The sequence below is a fragment of the Malus domestica genome, chromosome 06 (genome assembly GCF_042453785.1).
Source record: "Malus domestica chromosome 06, GDT2T_hap1".
Taxonomy (NCBI): Eukaryota; Viridiplantae; Streptophyta; class Magnoliopsida; order Rosales; family Rosaceae; genus Malus; species Malus domestica.
The window spans coordinates 27,037,797-27,055,734 of NC_091666.1; the positions used below are offsets into that span (position 1 = coordinate 27,037,797).

At 34.0% G+C, this 17,938-nt stretch overlaps 2 protein-coding genes across 3 annotated transcripts; one reads left to right on the plus strand and one right to left on the minus strand.

Moving 5' to 3' along the window:
- Positions 1 to 355: 355 nt before the first annotated feature.
- LOC103437518 (HVA22-like protein e) lies at positions 356 to 1,769 on the minus strand. Of its 2 annotated transcripts, none has more exons than XM_008375995.4 (5): positions 1,472 to 1,769; positions 1,354 to 1,380; positions 1,084 to 1,206; positions 803 to 1,007; positions 356 to 589 (listed from the first exon to the last, which is right to left on the minus strand). In XM_008375995.4, the coding sequence occupies exons 1-5, from the start codon at positions 1,516 to 1,518 to the stop codon at positions 569 to 571; spliced, it is 423 nt and encodes a 140-aa protein (XP_008374217.1). In that variant the 5' UTR covers positions 1,519 to 1,769; the 3' UTR covers positions 356 to 568. The 2 variants fall into 2 exon arrangements, with proteins under 2 accessions (XP_008374217.1, XP_008374219.1); XM_008375997.4 differs by having other exon boundaries at positions 356 to 580; positions 1,472 to 1,660.
- A 1,778-nt stretch (positions 1,770 to 3,547) lies between these two features.
- LOC103437519 (palmitoyl-acyl carrier protein thioesterase, chloroplastic-like) lies at positions 3,548 to 6,096 on the plus strand. The gene is made up of 6 exons (XM_070823666.1): positions 3,548 to 4,111; positions 4,338 to 4,471; positions 4,641 to 4,754; positions 4,859 to 5,036; positions 5,308 to 5,376; positions 5,671 to 6,096. The coding sequence occupies exons 1-6, from the start codon at positions 3,698 to 3,700 to the stop codon at positions 5,932 to 5,934; spliced, it is 1,173 nt and encodes a 390-aa protein (XP_070679767.1). The 5' UTR covers positions 3,548 to 3,697; the 3' UTR covers positions 5,935 to 6,096.
- Positions 6,097 to 17,938: the final 11,842 nt, after the last annotated feature.

The following is a 17,938-nucleotide window of genomic DNA, read 5'->3' on the forward strand; positions in this document are numbered from 1 at the left end:
GAGTCCCATTTTGTAACACTGTCGAATTAGATGTTAAGAGTCAAAACAACATTTACCACACTCGCATTTTAAGAACACGTTAATTACCAATTTCATAAAAAGATAAAATTAAAAAAAAAGTAAATAAACATTGAATTGATGGTAACCGAGTGTTTTTTAAAATATGGGCTAAGTTTATACCACATCAGCACATAACATTTAGTTAGATGATGAAATTGAGCAAAAAATTAAATTAATAGAAGTCAAAAACCGCTTAGTGTAAGAATCTCGTTACCCAATTCTTGTAACGTAAAATATACTTCAGCCAAGTAACTTGGTTGGTGGGTTACTCTCGGTTAAGTTGCATTAGCAAAGATTTGAACACAAATCATATATTACACACTAATTAATGATCAGTAATTACAGATGAAGAAGGAACACAAGAGCATCAAAGTCATCAACTTTAGAAGTTGAACATGGGTAGGGTTAAAAAGTTGAGTACAAAAGAAAACAAAGGGTGAAGAAGTTCCAGTCAATGCACCCATCCACACCAGTCAACTAGGGAAATTAGATTGCTTCTCTGCCTTTCTCAATAAGCCTCCTGCTCCCCCTAGCCATCAACCAAATCAAGGATTAATTAGCATAAATAATAGTAAACATCAATCTCAAAAGGTGTAAAAGAAGAAGAAAAAAAAGGCACAGTTGAGAATTAAAATGAAAATTCAATTTTCTCACTCCATATCTTTTTATGGGCTTTTAAATTGAATAAATCAAACGAGAATTAACGAATGAAATATTATGAAGCTTTGAATTTAGAACTCACATTCTTGGGGGTCAGGAACTGCATAAACTTCTTCTTTGCTTTGCCAGTGGGGGATGTCTTGCCGGATTTCGGATGGTCTTTCAACCCTCCATACTTTCTGACTTGATCTCTCACATATCTCTCATACAAGAAAGCTGCCCCCTTGAACTGTGGCAGCACCAACCATGCCACAAACACAAGCTTCACATCATACCAAATTGGTAACCTACAAAAATTCCATCCCCAACAAACTTAGTTTGTGGTATCTAATCTTGAGTTAAACTTTCTTGATTTGTTCTTACCACTCAAGAGCTGGTCGTAGCACCATCTCCATGAGAGTGAGGAAAGAGTAAATAATCCAATAAGCAAGCCACTGCTCATCATCTAGTTTGGATGTGCTCTCTATTGCTACCACTGATGCATATCTACAAATCATATATACACACACATACATGCACGTTATAACAAAAACCACATATTAAGAACAACAACTTCTTCGTCCCCTTATTGGGGTTCATCAAATTAATCAAAAGAAATAAACTTCAAGAGAGAGAGAGAGAGGATCTGCTTACAAAGGGTAAAGCAACGTCAACACTGGCCTGCAGAAGTTGTCAAGAAAATAGCGGGTCAGACAACTGCTCGACCCAAAAGAAGAAACACAAATCAACACAGGCAAGAAAAAAGTTTTACCCAGCAAGTGTGTGAAGTTGGGTAAGAAAGGTCCAAGCTTTTCCCATTTTTTCTTTGTGGGTTCCAACAAAAACACCAAGAAGTTGAAAACTGAAGCAAAAAACAAAATAGGGATTTAACTGGATTGGTTGCAGAAAAACGAGTCAGTGAGAAAAACGGTTTATTCAGTTGGGAAATCCAGAGTTAATTGAAACGAAGACAACTGGTTCTGCATTTATATACGATGGAAGTAAGGGGACACGTGGCAAGAGAAGAGCAAGTATCGGGTCCTGCCTTTAGCGTGTCGAAGTAGATTTCCAAAATACAAGATCCGAATCATCAAATTTTAATTTAATGGTTAAAAATTATTATAATTTAAAAAAAAATTATTAATTTTCTGTTTTAACCGTTAATCAAATTTCAAAACTACGGATCATCTAGTTCTTGAACTTGAGAGAGAGAGAGAGAGAGAGAGAGAGAGAGAGAGAGGGGGTATATTTCCCGCCGCCCAGTCCAGTACGGTGAGGTTAGTCAGGTGCGTGCGTGGCTGGAGGCCGTGGGGCTCTGCCGTTACATCAAATGACAAATGGCCTTGTTCTTTGCTCCAGACACAAGCCACGTGGTGGTGTTTTGTGGGTTTTCCGTAGTTTAATCGAGGTCGGTCACACGTGCCGGAGGATGAGGATCCAAATCTAATCAAGTGTTTAAATTTTCCCCCTTTTTTTTTCAGGGCCGGTTGAGGCATGAGACGGATCATCCAAGGTGGGGTCATGATTATATTTATCTTAGAATTATAGAGAAGCCAAGGTCCATCGATGATCATTATTGTGTCCCCATGTCGGTCGTCAATCGAGAAATTGGTTCCATACCAGTGTTAATGTGTTATCCCCTTTTACATTGGATCAGGAAATATATATTTTAAATAGGAAAACATACTCTGATTTCAAAACAAAAAATTTCTTAAAACGTATTACTATTCGCATACTTTATATTATCCCCTTTTAAGAAAGATGTGCAGAAAGTAAGAAAAAAATGTGCTGATAACAACACAACTCTTCTTAAAACTCAGCACCATGAATTTTAGGTCTAATACCAAAGGCTCTAATTTGCTACATTTATGGGTCACACTCGTATGATCTTTAGACATTATTCAACATCATGGCATTATCTTCAACCATCTTGAGGTGTTGGAAAGACTTGATTGAAACATCAAACCAACTCTATACCATAGTGGTGGAGATAAGTGTTGTTTTTGTACCACGGAGAATTCGAATCATGTCGGCTTCATAATCTAACAAATCTATCGTTTGACATAAAAAAAAAAAAAAAAAAACATCAAACCAACAACTTGGGAGCTAATTAAAGGACAACAAAGTATTCTCCTGCGAACCCATCGCTTCTCCTCGAGGATGCTTAATTTGAACTTGATACATAAATGAGAAACGTGAACATGAAGGCTTTCATTTATCCCACATGGAGGTCCAACAATCAACAAGCTTAGTGAAGCCTTCTCTCAAAAGGCACCAACATATGATGTCCAATTACACCATTGCAGGATTTCCAAAAAAAAATAAAATAAAATAAAATTACACCATTGCAGCCTTACCTTACCCAATATTTTGGGTTAACTCTTATTTGGGGTTTTGATGCCCAACTTGTATCACTATTGCAATTGAGCTTTATTGACGTGAAAATTTTATTACTTGACCGAAAGCATCTCCATCAAAGTCAAATACTCTTCATGACTAAAATTGGAAGACAGATTACCAACACAACGATTTCAAAGGCTTATTATTTAGAGGCATACCATTTTTAGAGCATATCATGATAGCAAGACCAAATTAAACAACATGATTAGTGGTAGAGTTACTTATTAATCCAAAATTACTATTGTCCAAATAATATATTATTAAAAACTCCCTTGTAAACATGCACAAAAACACCATTCAAAACATTAGCGTGCAAGCCACTGGTGCAAACTTGCCCATTTCTCCCCCACCCATAGAAGTGGTTGACCTAAAACTTTCAAGGACAAAATGTTCCCTTTTTAGCTTGATTCTTTGTCCTAAATTGTATAACTAAATATCCTATTCCTTTCAATTAATGGTTGCACCTAATACTAATATCTGACAATTTTTTCTTTGATCTTCCACAAGACCGTGCTAAAAGCTTCGCCACCCTCTTTTATCAAACTTGAACTTTGTTGGGTTTATTTGTTTCCAAAATATCTGATAACCCAAATCATCAATGGCAGCAAGAAGTAATAATATCGCCACGCTACGCCTCCCTGGGGACGTGTTCAAGGTGTGGAAGAAGAATGAGACGGGGACGAAATTAGGGTGTTATCCTTCAAGGCATGTAGCAATGATCACGAGAAAAAATGGAAACTTTGTGGTGAGGGCCGGTGCCGGTGGAACTCCTAGAAGCGTGCAGACAATCAATGGGAAGGTCAATGGTGTTCATGTGGCAGAGGCTAAATTATTTGGAAACAAGAATAGTATAGAGCTGATTAATGGTGACGGCGATTCACCTCCTCATTCCTCTTTGCATGGAAAGTTTGTGGAGGAGAGGTTTGTTTATAGGCAGACGTTTATTATTAGGTCGTATGAGATTGGACCTGACAAAACTGCCACCATGGAAACCCTAATGAATCTCCTCCAGGTGCATTTTTTTTAGTTTTTGCTTTAAGGAACAAAAAGTTTACTTATTATACAAATAATGACGTTTTGTCCTTAATTAATTTGGAGATATTAATCATGAATTATTTGGTTTTATATGCACCTTCATTGAACTTAGTAACCTTTACTGTACTTTCATTGAATTTAGTAACCTTTATTGTACTTTCATTGAACTTAGTAACCTTTATATGTATGGTTTATGGGGGCAGGAGACAGCTCTAAATCATGTGACAAGTTCCGGCCTTGCCGGAAATGGATTCGGGGCTACTCGTGAGATGAGCATCCGGAAGCTCATTTGGGTTGTCACACGGATTCACATTCAAGTACAGAGATATAGTTCCTGGTATGTGACCAATAATGATAAAATGGACTTGAGAAAATGTGGTTCCTCTACATTACTCATATGCCTGTATTGTAGAAATATGACATATGACTTTAAGCTTAACTGAACTTTATGTGTACAAGTTCAAACCTCTCACACAGGCCGATGTGCAAAAAATGCTATGTGACAGGGGAGATGTGGTCGAAATCGATACTTGGGTGGATGCAACAGGCAAAAACGGAATGCGAAGAGATTGGATTATCCGAGACTACCAAACTCAAGAAATCATTACCAGAGCTACAAGGTCTGTGATCTTTTGCTTACTGTAATTGAACCAATTATATTAACGTTTTATTCCAAGTTTAAATATCTTCTAATCACCTGATTTCGTACATTATCTTCATGCAGCACCTGGGTGATCATGAACAGAGAGACAAGAAGGCTGTCCAAGATACCTGATCAAGTCAGGCAAGAGGTGTTACCATTCTACCTAAACAGATTTGCAATTGCTACAGAGAAAAATGATAGCGAGAAAATCGACAAGCTCAACGACGATACTGCAGAGAGGATCACGTCAGGTCTAGCAGTAAGTAGAAAATTGACCAAAAAAAAAAAAAAAGCAGTAAGTAGAAATATTAGGTCAACAAACTTTTGAGTTTACATTTCATTTCATACAATAATTGTTTAGTATAATATTGGGAGCAACCTCTCCATAAATGAGGGTAAGGCTAGCCGACATTCACCTCTCCCAGACCCTGCGTAAAGCGGGAGCCTTGTGCACTGGGTACGACCTTTTTAATTGTTTAGTATAATAGATTTTTGATATTAATTAACTCCTTTGCCTGCAATTAATCCAGCCAAGATGGAGTGACATGGATGCCAACCAGCATGTTAACAATGTGAAATACATTGGATGGATTTTAGAGGTATTTCACTAAACCTAATGCACAAATCTTGAAATCACCGAAAGATAAGTTAAATAACACAAGCTAGTGGATGATGTTCTCTTGCGAAACTTGCCTAGCCAAACAAAAGCTTATGTTGTCAGACTGTGAATCTGGGTCACATATTCAAACAAGAACCCACTTGATCAATGGTTCAGATTCCTAGTGTGAAGTCTAGACAGAAAGTTTGGCAACAAAACATTTTGCATCTTTACCTTAACTACTTTGTTACATACATAATGAGTGTTTCTAACACACTTAATTTGGGTTTAGCAGAGTGTGCCCATCAATGTGTTAGGAGATTATGATCTCACAAGCATGACATTGGAGTATAGACGTGAATGTAGGCAATCAAATTTGCTAGAGTCCCTAACAAGTACAACATCAAGTTTGGCTGATGACTCCAACTTCAAGAACAACTCCATCAATCGTAGACCAGACCTAGAATACACACACCTTCTTCGGATGCAGGCCGATAAGGTGGAGATAATACGAGCACGAACAGAATGGAATAGGAAACAAAAGCATGAACTGCATTGACCTCAATATTTGCAGCAGTTTCAGTTTGTTACCCTCCACATCAATTTGTTTTCAAGCTTTTTGGCTTCCCATCTGGGTTTCCTTGATTTTTATCACTTTTTTTCTTTAGCGTGTTGTATTATACTATTATTCATCAGGCTGGAACAATATTTTACAAGTGCACTACATGTTTGACGGTGCAGTGCTTAGAGGGTTTTGTGCTTTGATAAATTATATAGTCCTTACAGGGAAAGATATTTGTTTGCATGTTTATGAGAAGCCTTAACTATTGAAGGGACATCAATGGATATAAGGCCCTAATCTGAATCTGATTAGTCAAGACTACCATTCGAGTTGAGCACAGAACCAACTCAATGATAAGGCCCAAATCTCCCATCTTACTTCCTTGCAAGGTTTGGGTTTAGAAGCCTAACAACTACTTAAAACAAGTGATTAAAATAAAACCTAAAACAACATACTATTAGTAATACAGCCCTAATTATATACATTCTTTCTTTCTTTCTTTTTTCTATGAAACGGGTTGAATATATGTACAGTGAGTATATCTTTCTTTTACTCGAGTAATGGTCTACAGTAATTAATTTAAATTAAGTGAATTTAACATGAGTGCATATGAAGAGCATATTGTTGCAGTCAATTTGTCTTAAACCCTAATCTGGCTATAAATTGAGTTCTGTTCTGGTTATCTTTGGGGCATGCAAGAGTTAAACCTAAACTCAACTTGGAAAATGATCGCGTTTGAGTTGGTTGGCTTTTTTTTTTCTTTTTTTTTGGACCAGTTTTGACCTATTTTTAACTCGCCTAATCGAGTTAAAGCTCACGTTGGGTTCGGCCGGGTTACCAAACCTATGTTACACCGCTAATCTGCAGTTGTTTCAATTGACGAAACAAAATGGTTTCTTTGATGAAGTATATATGACGGTAACGCAGACCAACCAACCAGGCAATCCTAAAACTTCAAAAGAAAAAGAAAGGTGGAAGAGGAACATGAGATGGAAAAAGAAGGTCAAGTAGTACTTCCAGTCGAGCAAAACCATTTTTCTTTTATGTTTCTCCAACTTTTGCACAACAAAAACCCTTTTTGCAAGCCAACCTCAAAAACGCTCCAACCAATTTTTCTTGATTCGTCAACAGAAATCTGGAGTCCTTCTGTCCACAATAAGAATACTCGGTCAAACTTTACAATCAATGAGCGCCAAGAAAATAAAATTATGATATTTTTGCAGCTTAAGTAACATGTGTATGTGAATATCCCTATACTTTGTAACATGTGATGACCAAGAATGATTAGAGAATTAATATTAACTCAATAATGTTCCCCACCTTCATCTTTATATATATATTTGGATTATCGATGACATTAAACAATTGATCAAATCGGTCATTATATTCCATTTGATTCCAGGATTATTATTTTACATGCAAGTTTTTAACCTTTTTCGAGCAAGGTGTTGTGGAAGTGGGCAGACAGGTGTTGTGGAAGTGGGCAGACAGTTCTGGAGTCGACAACTGCTTAACATATTTTAACAACGGATATATATTACGATATTAAACAAAACACTTAAAAATATAGTACTTTGCCCATCTTATAATTCTCGCTTTTTCTCCAAGGGACCCACCATTCGTAGAGCCACGCATCTTTTAAATAATTTAATGGAACACTTCGTATTCAGTCTTTAGTTGATAGAATTATTTGATTGAAATCTTGTTAAATTTTCGTTTCTGATTAAGGTCTACGGATTTTGTACACATCAACATTTTACTATTCACAAAGTTTCAATCATAGAGCATTGGTAAACAAGGATCTTGATCAGAAACTGAAATTCAATAAATCATAGAGTATTGGTAACCAGCTAGGACTGGATTCCAATTTCTCCTAATTTAATTGGGTTACCCTCTCTGTTGCATTAGATTTTTTTTATAGTCTAATAACCGATGCTCAACTTTGCTCAAAACATTAACTTTTTCTTTGAGGAGAGTAGACGAAGAAAGCAGGAATCTTAATCGAAGAGGGCCAAGTGTTCATGCACAAGTTTGAGATCGTGGATGTTTTTGCCGAGTTTGTTTGTACCATATATGATTGAGTACGAAATTATTGAATATTATACTTGAACTAACCCTAAATTGAGGGCCACTCAATAAGAGACTTCCTCCAGCTTGGAGACCAATCATGAACAAGAACACAACCACATTAAACATCTTCAATTCCGCATTGGCGAGCTCCGCGAAGTCCTCCAACTTCACCTCTGTAAAAGGAAAACCACTAATTACTCTCTTTTACAAGTAATTGTTAATTACTAATCACCACTAATTATCACTAACCAACCACTGTCCACGTGGCATCTAAATATACTTTGCTAATTTAAACATCGAAAATTCTCTTTGGCCAGTACTATGTCGTTGTCCTTCGATACTTATCTTCTTCTCCTTGCCAATCACTTAGTATCTTCATTTATTAACCACAGCACACCTGCGAATGTCAATTTTACCACATGTATTTTTTACAGCCAAAAGCGTTTATATTTGTGTTTGACAACAAATTTAAAAGAGTTTCTTGTTCCTAAAAGCGTTTTTTGAATAAGCATTTTTGAAGAAGGATCAAATGTAATTTTACTGTCACGCATTTAGATTATTAATTATTGTAAAGTTTAACAATGGTCAGTCCGTGAGAATAAATCTAGTATGTGTGGTAGCTGTTAAACATTTTACTACTTTATAGGGAAGTACATGCCTACAACTAGGTTCGGGGATACGTGACATTAAACGTATATACGATAGTGACAAGAATCCTAAGAACACCGACACAATATTCCTGCTTAATTAGTACGTGATTCAGATGATGTTGTCCTTCAAATCATGTTTTTGTCTAATAAGACATTTTACCTATGCTATTAATGTATTTTAAACTCGTTGGTCTCAGTCATTTTTTCGGAGAATGCTTTGATGCAATTAGCAACCAAATTATTAATGATGAACGATTATTCAAGGCATTTATCTACAACAGATCATTCAAACAAAATGCCGGGTGTGGTAATTTGAGAAATTTTAAGTAAAAGAATTCGGGTAATCATCAAGAGGATTGAGATTTGAGGAATACTAGCAATCTTTTAATTAAACAATTCTTATTCTACTTTACTAATTCTGGTCTCGTTCTACAATGTTGCACTATGACTAAAATCGTCTATTTATTAATTTATCATTTTAAAAGTAATTATTTATTATTGTGAAGAATATGAACTTCACATTGGCAAATGAGGGACATTGTATTTGTTTATAAATAATTAAGTTACTCACTAATGTCAATTGGTTTCATGGTGAATCTTAACTTTTTTTTTTATGATATCAGACCAATATGTCTCATGTATGAAGCTAAACAGGGCCGGCCTTGAGGGTAGCCCGAGTAGGCGACCGCCTAGGGCCCCCACTTCGGGAGGGGCCCCCAATTTTTTATTTATTTTTTATATATAGGGAAGTGCTATTGACACTCTAAAAATCTCATCATACATTCTTCACAAGTGTACTTTTCTTTCTAAATATAGAAAGTTTGGAATGTATAATGAGAATTTTAAAGTGCCAATCATACTTTTCTATATATATTTATATATATAATTTTGTAGTTTGAGTAAAATATCTAAATATGAAATTATAAATATTTTTTTGGAACTTGCCGTGCAGCGTTTTGGGTGGGGTGGGGGCCCAAAAATATTTCTTTTTAAATATGTGTGTATATATATAACATATATAAATATATTTTTAGAGTTTGAATTTAATAAAATATTTAAATATAAAAGCACATAATTGTCTTGAAACTTGGCGTACAAAGTGTCTTGGGTGGGGTGAAACTTCAGCACCAATTCAACTTTTTTTTTTGGGAATTTAACGCACAGCATACTGGTAGCAAGTCTGCGCTTGCGAATTGGTTCTTTCCCACTCCACTTACAGAGGTCAGGTACCCGATCAATGCTTCTCTTCTCTTCTGCTTCTTTTTTTATAATTTAATTTGTGAGTGATGTGTTTGTAAATATAATTAGGATTTTCGATTCTAGGGTTTATGATTTGTTTATTTTAATGCATATTGTTTATGCGAAATCAGAGTATTCAAACTTGTGGATGCACTTAATAAAGTGGTTAAATCCCTTCAAGAAGATAAATGGATTATGGGTGCACTTAACAAGGTTGGTTACTTTTGCTTCCTAACTAGTTTTGGTTCAAGATAATTCGAAGTTTCGATGTTGAATTTTACTGTATTTTTTATGCGCCTCGTTTTGTGTTGTGTCATTTGTATCAAACTTTTGTGTTGGGTAGTAGGTAAAATTTGAATTTTAGTTTGTTTCTTTGTCAATTTGTTGTTTACAGAATATTGAATTTTAGTTATATAAACTTAATTAATACATTTGCGTCTAAAAACACGAGACGAGTAATATTTAAGTAATGTTTGCATATCTTTCTTTTTTGGATATGAATTCTAATGATTTTTGATGTAGAAGTGAACTTTTTCATGTATTTAGCAAAATATTTTCTTATACATATAAATGTACAATGAGTTGGGTGTCAAAGAACTTTAGGGCCCCCACTCGAAGGCTCGCCTAGGGCCCCCATTTTCTCAGGGCCGGCCCTGAAGCTAAACAACCACATGTGTTCCACGTCATTCAATTCGTATTTACGTGCTAGACTTGAAAATTAGACGCACATAGTAAAAATAAAATTTCACATCATATAAAAGAGGAATCTTTTCACTTCAAATATTATCCTTTTCACTTAAATAAGCAAATTGTTCATCTGTTCAGAAAGGATAGGGTATGATCGCTGCTTTACATTCCAGTTTAACAACCTTAATTAATAGTATGTTTTAGTTATTAGATTCTGTATATAGGACTTGGATTGTCTGCCATTCCCATCTCATACCCTCCTCATGCCTTCATATTTTTGTGGTCATGGTTGAGCTATGTTAACATTTTATATTCCCATTATTTTTTATCTTATTATTTTGATAAAAAAATTAATATAAAATGTTAACGTGGTTTAACCGTGACCACAAAATATAGAACGGCATAAAAAGAGTATGTAAAAGGAAGGACAGACAATTCAACTCCCTGTATATAAGCATGCGTAGCAGTCTAATTCGTGTCCTTAGATTGTGAATTCAGTATTAAATCTTATTTTCCTCAAAAGTAATAAATAGATTGCGCCCATCGCATCACATCGCATCGCATCACATGGTCCACAATAGCGGGCTGGCTAAGTGGACGGGACACCTCTTAATAGCGTCACCACGTGAAGACAAATGTCACCGCTTGTGCGACTGTTGGACGCCATGGAAACGCACACTGGAACCCTTCTTCTGGGTTCTTCGTCCATGCGTGCAGAACCCCGACCGTCATTGTTTAACTGTGAACGTCGACAAGAGAAGGGTTGGACGAAGGGTGTATACTATGAAGAGATCGGCACATGAAATTTTTCTCACGTCATGAATGTTGGGGGATGCTCAGCACTATTTTATAGAATTGTCACGGGTCTATTATTTAACTATAGTTACTTATACATTAAATTGATATAAAAATAATAATTTTAAAAATATCTATTAACAAAAAAAATTTATTATCTGAAAAATGGTAAAGAGATAATTTGTTCTCTATCACAATATAATGTAATTTTACAAAATCCACACTAGTTGTATATAGTAAACACACACTAGAATTCATAGTGGTGAGCAAAAATACATTTCTGTACATATTACTGTTCATGCATGTATGTAGTATACTGTGTATGACCATTTTATTTATTTTCAAAATTATTTTGCGTAGCTGATGGTCAATGAAAAAGCTGTATATACTTTCACATAAGGCTGAGTAGCTATTATTACTCTCATACCCTCAGTCTCACTCTTCCATTAGCAGTTTACTTTTATGTATTTTAGTATGCATTTGTTTTTAGATCAATATATTGGTCATTTAAGAATGTACTTATACGATAGTCTTTGTAATTGTGTTCTCGTGTTTTAATGGAATCTATCACTTCTTGCAAAACTTCACTTGTCAAGTTTGAAATAAAATTGATGCAAATCGAGAGATAAAGGGCTAGTTTGATATTGCTCTATTTAAAAATAATTAAAAAAAAATGATTATGTTCTGCTGTGGGAATAAACATGTGTAAAATAAAGTTTGATATTGCTCTATTTAAAAATAATTAAAAAAAAATGATTATGTTCTGCTGTGGGAATAAACATGTGTAAAATAAAGTTGTGTTAGTGTTTGGTGAACTTTTTTTTTTTTTTTTGTAAAAGTCCTTATAACAAAAACTAGTGTCAGAGTATTTGGTAAATTTTTATATAAATTGGTGTGAATATGTTAAAGGACTAAAAAAGAGAGGGTATTTAATGTGATATATAATTGTCCAAGAGAATAATGTAGATGCAAAGATTGTAATTTTAAAAATATGTAAGTGTATATTTGCCATTAGAAAATTTCATTAAATAAGCATTGATCACTATGCTTTAAAAAAATAAAAAAATAAATTTTTTTTTTAGAAGCATGGTAGATCATGGTTCTGATTTTCTATACTTTCCTATTGTCATTGGCAACAATCTTTTAAAAAAGTGTTTTTTATTTTATTTTAATTTTTATTTTACCAAACACATTTGATGTTTTAAATTTTTCAATAAATTACTTTTTTTTGAAAAAACTACAATCTCAAACTAGTCCGGAATAGAGTGAAGATGAATTGCATGTCGGAAATTGGCAACAAAAAATGCTCTACAATTTGGGCTCCGTTGTCCCATTCGGGCCAGTAACTTGATGTTTCAAAGATAATAGCAGCACGAGTCCAACACATTGTTTTGCTATTCGGAATAAGTTATTTTGACCAAATTTTTAAAATTTATTATGTTTTATCAGCAGTTTAAGTCATTTAAGATATTAAATATATATATTTTTTGTTTAATTTTTTTTTTTTGGAACTCCTAGAGTCTAGGGGTAATTTATAAACTACGTATATGATGTTAGGTTTAATTGAAAATTAAAAAAAAATCTGGTTATAAACAGTCTATGAGTGAAATAAGACAACAAAGAGGACCACGAAAAATAAATAGAAAAAAAAAACAAAACAAAACCGTTCAAGCTTTTGGGTTTCACGTGGGCTGGCCAGTAAAATGTTGGGCCCATCAAGTGGACCCCTCACCAACCCATCATGCTCCAAGTTCCCAATCCATCCATGCGAATAAGACACAGCGCTACACCACGCGCTTAGCGTACGTCTGGGTTCCAATTGGGGATGTAATAACCTAATAACGAAATATTCTAACCCCATCACGGTGAGGCTGCAGCTGCAGAACTACAGTCTTCAGTTTATGGGCTGCTTCGTATGACAGAGAGCGGTGGCCCCCATAGCTCCAATTGCTTTATATGCATTACGTAATGGAAAGAGATCCTCTCTAGATATTTTTCACCAATATCATCGGATCAAGTGATTCGAACCTTTAAAATTTCATCCAACGATCCATTTATTTTGATTTCTCAAAAACTATAATAATTTTTGGCCGTTTAATGAAATTTTCAAGTCCCGGATCACTTGATTTAATGACCTTGTTGGAAGAGATCCTCTTTCTGACCAAAAAATAGAATTTCATCCAACGATCCACCTGTTTTGATTCTATAATGATCTCTTTGACCAAAAAAATGAATTTTTTTGAATTTTTTTTAATGGAGCAATTATTTTATTTTGATTTTGGTTCTAATTTGATAAAAGAATATTATCACTTAAAATTTATTTTTTTTAACAAATAATATATTAATTTACTCTAAATATATTTAAACTATGATTTTTCGTGCAAATGCAATACTCTTAAAAAACTAAACTACAAATCAATTACAGCTTAAATTTTAAGATGGATTGTTTTATGTAACATTATTAGTCTAAACTACACAAACAGAAAAAGGAATATTTTAACTTGGGGACAACGAGTTGAAAAACAAAATCCTATTAAATTTATTTATTTTATTAAATTTTATTACAGAAGAAGAGTTTGAAATTATCATAATAATTTTAAAAAATAGGTAATTTCCAATCCTAAATATATAGTTAAATACCTAACATCCTCTTCACTAAGATGTTGGATCGCATGCAAAGATAATCAATTATTTAATTGCATGATACATTTTTTATATTGAATAATTACTCAACATACGTAAAATATTATGGATGTCTAATCAACAATATTCTTAAATAGTTTTCATCACGGATGATTAAAACAATATTGTCCATATAATCTTTACGTTGAAATTTCTGGCTTACTATTCCAAAGTTGAAAATGTTTGTACCTACACGTTATTTATACGGTGTGAGAATCGATATTACAGATGTACAACCCCATAAAGTCTTAACAAACTGTTAATTATAAAAAATAAAACAAATCAAATAATTGAGGTGCATGCATGTAGTTCCAAATTCAAATAGTATGAAACCTGCTTGTTAATTTGCTAGCAGCCAATTCATGTTCATCCGCTTTCTTGAAATACACGAATCTTTTATAGAAAGTGATGTTACTGTTATCCGATGTTGCAGTGCATGATTCTTTGCAGATGTCGTCGTCTTGATTGATTGCCTGAGTTGAAAGGCATCGTTATAAACTTTGTAGTGAAGATATACAAAGTTTTCATGTGAAAGGAGATAGAGGAGGTTTATTTAACTTGAATGTGAAGGATTGGATATGCCCTTCTTCGTATGCATCGCTTGTTACAGTAAGATAAGTACAAAGAAAAGTGGATTAACATGTCAACTCTCGATTTGGTCCCTCAGTTATTATATGAATGAAAAATTAAGTCTCTAATTTACTTTTTCTTGAAAAAAAATAGGTCCTCAACTCATAAAACATATAAATCTTATCTATACTATTAGATTCAAAGATATTCTCTCTAGTTTTTTAACATTTTAAGTTACATGTCTTGCATGTAAGACTCTTCAGAAGATAATACATTATTTTCTCGCCCATAAGACCGTTAGATATATTACAACTCTAAATGACAATTTAAATACATTATTATTATTATTTTTTAAATAAGTCCTTATAAAAACTACCCAACAATTCTCAAGAGTGTATCACATGCAAGTCACATGAAATAAATTGTATGAAAAAATAGATAAAATAACTTCATTTCTAATATTAAGAATAAATTAACAATTTTTTTATAAGTTTAAGGACGTCCTTAAAAAAAGACTTTAATTTATCGAGAGTGGTGATTCAAGGACTACGTTATTTTTTTTTTAATAAACGATATTATCTACACTAAAAAGCATGGGGTAGACTAAGCCTCACAATGGACTAGCAATCATGTAATTCAAATTCGTTTTTAGCGAGAATCGAACCTAATAGGATCTCTCACTTACAAGTGAAAAGGAATATCACTAAACCGTAGTACTATATGACTATCAGACATTAATTTTAAAAATTAAAAACTCAAAACTATCAAAAAGTAAGAGACAAACTCTCTAAATTATAATAAAATAATACAAAAGATAACAATCCTAAATGCACAAGTAACAAGATTAACACCTACCACAACAATATATAGGCTTACAAGAAATTCTGATTGAAGACAAAACGTGAAAATAACAAACTTCTAAATCTCCTCAAAAGTTAAAAATACCTAGTTTAACAATCAAATTTGACTTAAATAGTACATGTGTCACATTACAAAAGTGAGCTTGATTAGTGACGCCACTATCCTCAAACTCGGAAGATAATTGTATCTTAAGGGCTAAATTTGAGTTTGAAATATAAATATGTAATGCTCAATTTTGTTGCCGGTTTGTATTGTTTCGTTGTCCATTCTGTCGTTTGTTCTACAGTTTCTTCCCACGCAGAGAACTGAGGCAGTAAATTGAAGTGCACACATGATGATTATATATACACACGGCGCCACATATAGTAGTACATAATACGTAGCAATACCAATGTATAAAGTTATTACGTAGACTCCAACACGCAAGTCCCAAGCCCATGCTTGATGCTCTCTCTCTCTGTGAGCGTTGTACCATGTTGACCACTTTCCTCCCATCTCTCTCAATAAGATAATAAGATAAGAGGAAGAAATTGCGGCGTTTAGTGAAAATTACAAAATGTGAATCAATCTGCATCATTCATCATCATGATCAGATTCATCACTGATGATCATCCAGTAAATAAGTACAATAAATACTCGAGCTCACCACATCAATGCAGATCAGTCAGTACCCACAAACTTTCTGACACAAAATTTATCAAATCTAATCTTTTTTTCTTTCCTTTCTCTTCCTTCAGAGGTCTGGTAAAGAAAATAAAATTTAGCAGTGACTGCACCCAGTGACTAAAGTGTAAAAAAGTTATGGCAAAGGATTATGAGTGCCCCACTAATGTCCTTGGTTGGTAGTTGCCCGTAGTTTGTGTTGCATACTTGAGATAGAAGTCCGAAATGTCATGGGTTTTAGATTAAAACCAAGATACACCCATTTGGAAATATGCTTTTCTAGTAACCACTTCATTCTTCATTATAAGACCTAAATTCTTTTAAATAAAAATGTAAGTGCTTCGTGAAAAAAAAAAACACTTTGATTCTTAGAAATTGATGTTGAGAGCATGAAGCCAATATTAAGAAACTAAGAGATTTTGCATGTGTTTATAAGTAACTGGGTTACTCTCTATATAACTAATGAGTTTTATGGTGAAACCTCAACTATCTACATGGTATCAGAGCCTAGTTGTCCCATGCGTGGAGCCTTACGGTCATACGTGTTCCACATCACCCAATTTGTGTTGTTCGCGTGTTAGACTTGAAAATTCGCCACACGAGAGGAAGCATGTTGAGCATAAATCTCACATCGGAGAAATAAGAAATCTTGCATATGCTTATAAGTAATTTGATTATCCACATATAGCAAATTAGTTTTATAGTAAAATCACAACTTTATTTAAAAAGCAAATGCCTTTCGGAACACAAAAATGCTTTTAGTTTACTTTATCAAGCATAATCAGAAGTATTTGTAACTTTATAATAATCTAAAAGCACTTTTAGTTATTTTATAGGCACTTCAATCATACACTTTCATCACATCAAAAAATTCATAAATTTATACTCTATTAGTTTTTATCCATCTCCAATTCACTTCTAGATTTATTTGAACAAAAGAATGTATAATTACTTTTCGTTTGTACACAATTGTTGCCATACCAACTATGGTTGTCCAGAATCCCAAGTTTTTTGTTTAATCATTACCTGTTGAAATTAAGGGGTGATTAGTGAGATTTCAGTTGGCAACCGGTAGGATAATCTACCTAATCTTACCCACTAGCTTCCAGCTTTCCACCGCCAGAATTGGTGCCTACATTGAAATTTCTTTTGCGTACCGAAAGGCTTGGATAGTTTGTGAAAGCGAGTGTGTGGTTAATTAGGTTGGGTGCATGCAAAATAATATCCAGGAAATGAGTTGTCCATGAACTCTAATACAGAATATCTTGTTTGGCACCGCAAGAAAAGGGAAAGAAAAGACAAAGAAAGCAACCACAAAGTGCTTCCCATGTTGAGATTATGATGTACTTGGAGGGAAAGGGAAATAGGGACCTTATCTTTCTGAGAGAATGGGAAATTACATAAGTTTGTACTAGGGCTTCAAAGAAATAAACACATGCATTCCTTATCATGAGCAAATGAAGAAGCATGGGATAATAAGGACATATCTTACTCTAAGAAGTAGAATTCAAGTTTTACTATGAGCATGTTCTTATGTAATTATGTTGACGTCTCATTTGAGCGATCAATTCAGGTTTGAATTTGCAATAATTATATATGATCCGAGAATGGTATACGTACGTATCTTATAATCTAATAATGATTACGTGCATTTTATAATCTAATAATGATTAGGAACATGCTTTTGTGGGCTCAACTTCAATTAGGTCCAACAGCTTCTCTCTTGGTATCTTTGAAAACCCTACGTAAAGAAACAAAAACAAAGAACCTGTAGCTGGAATGAT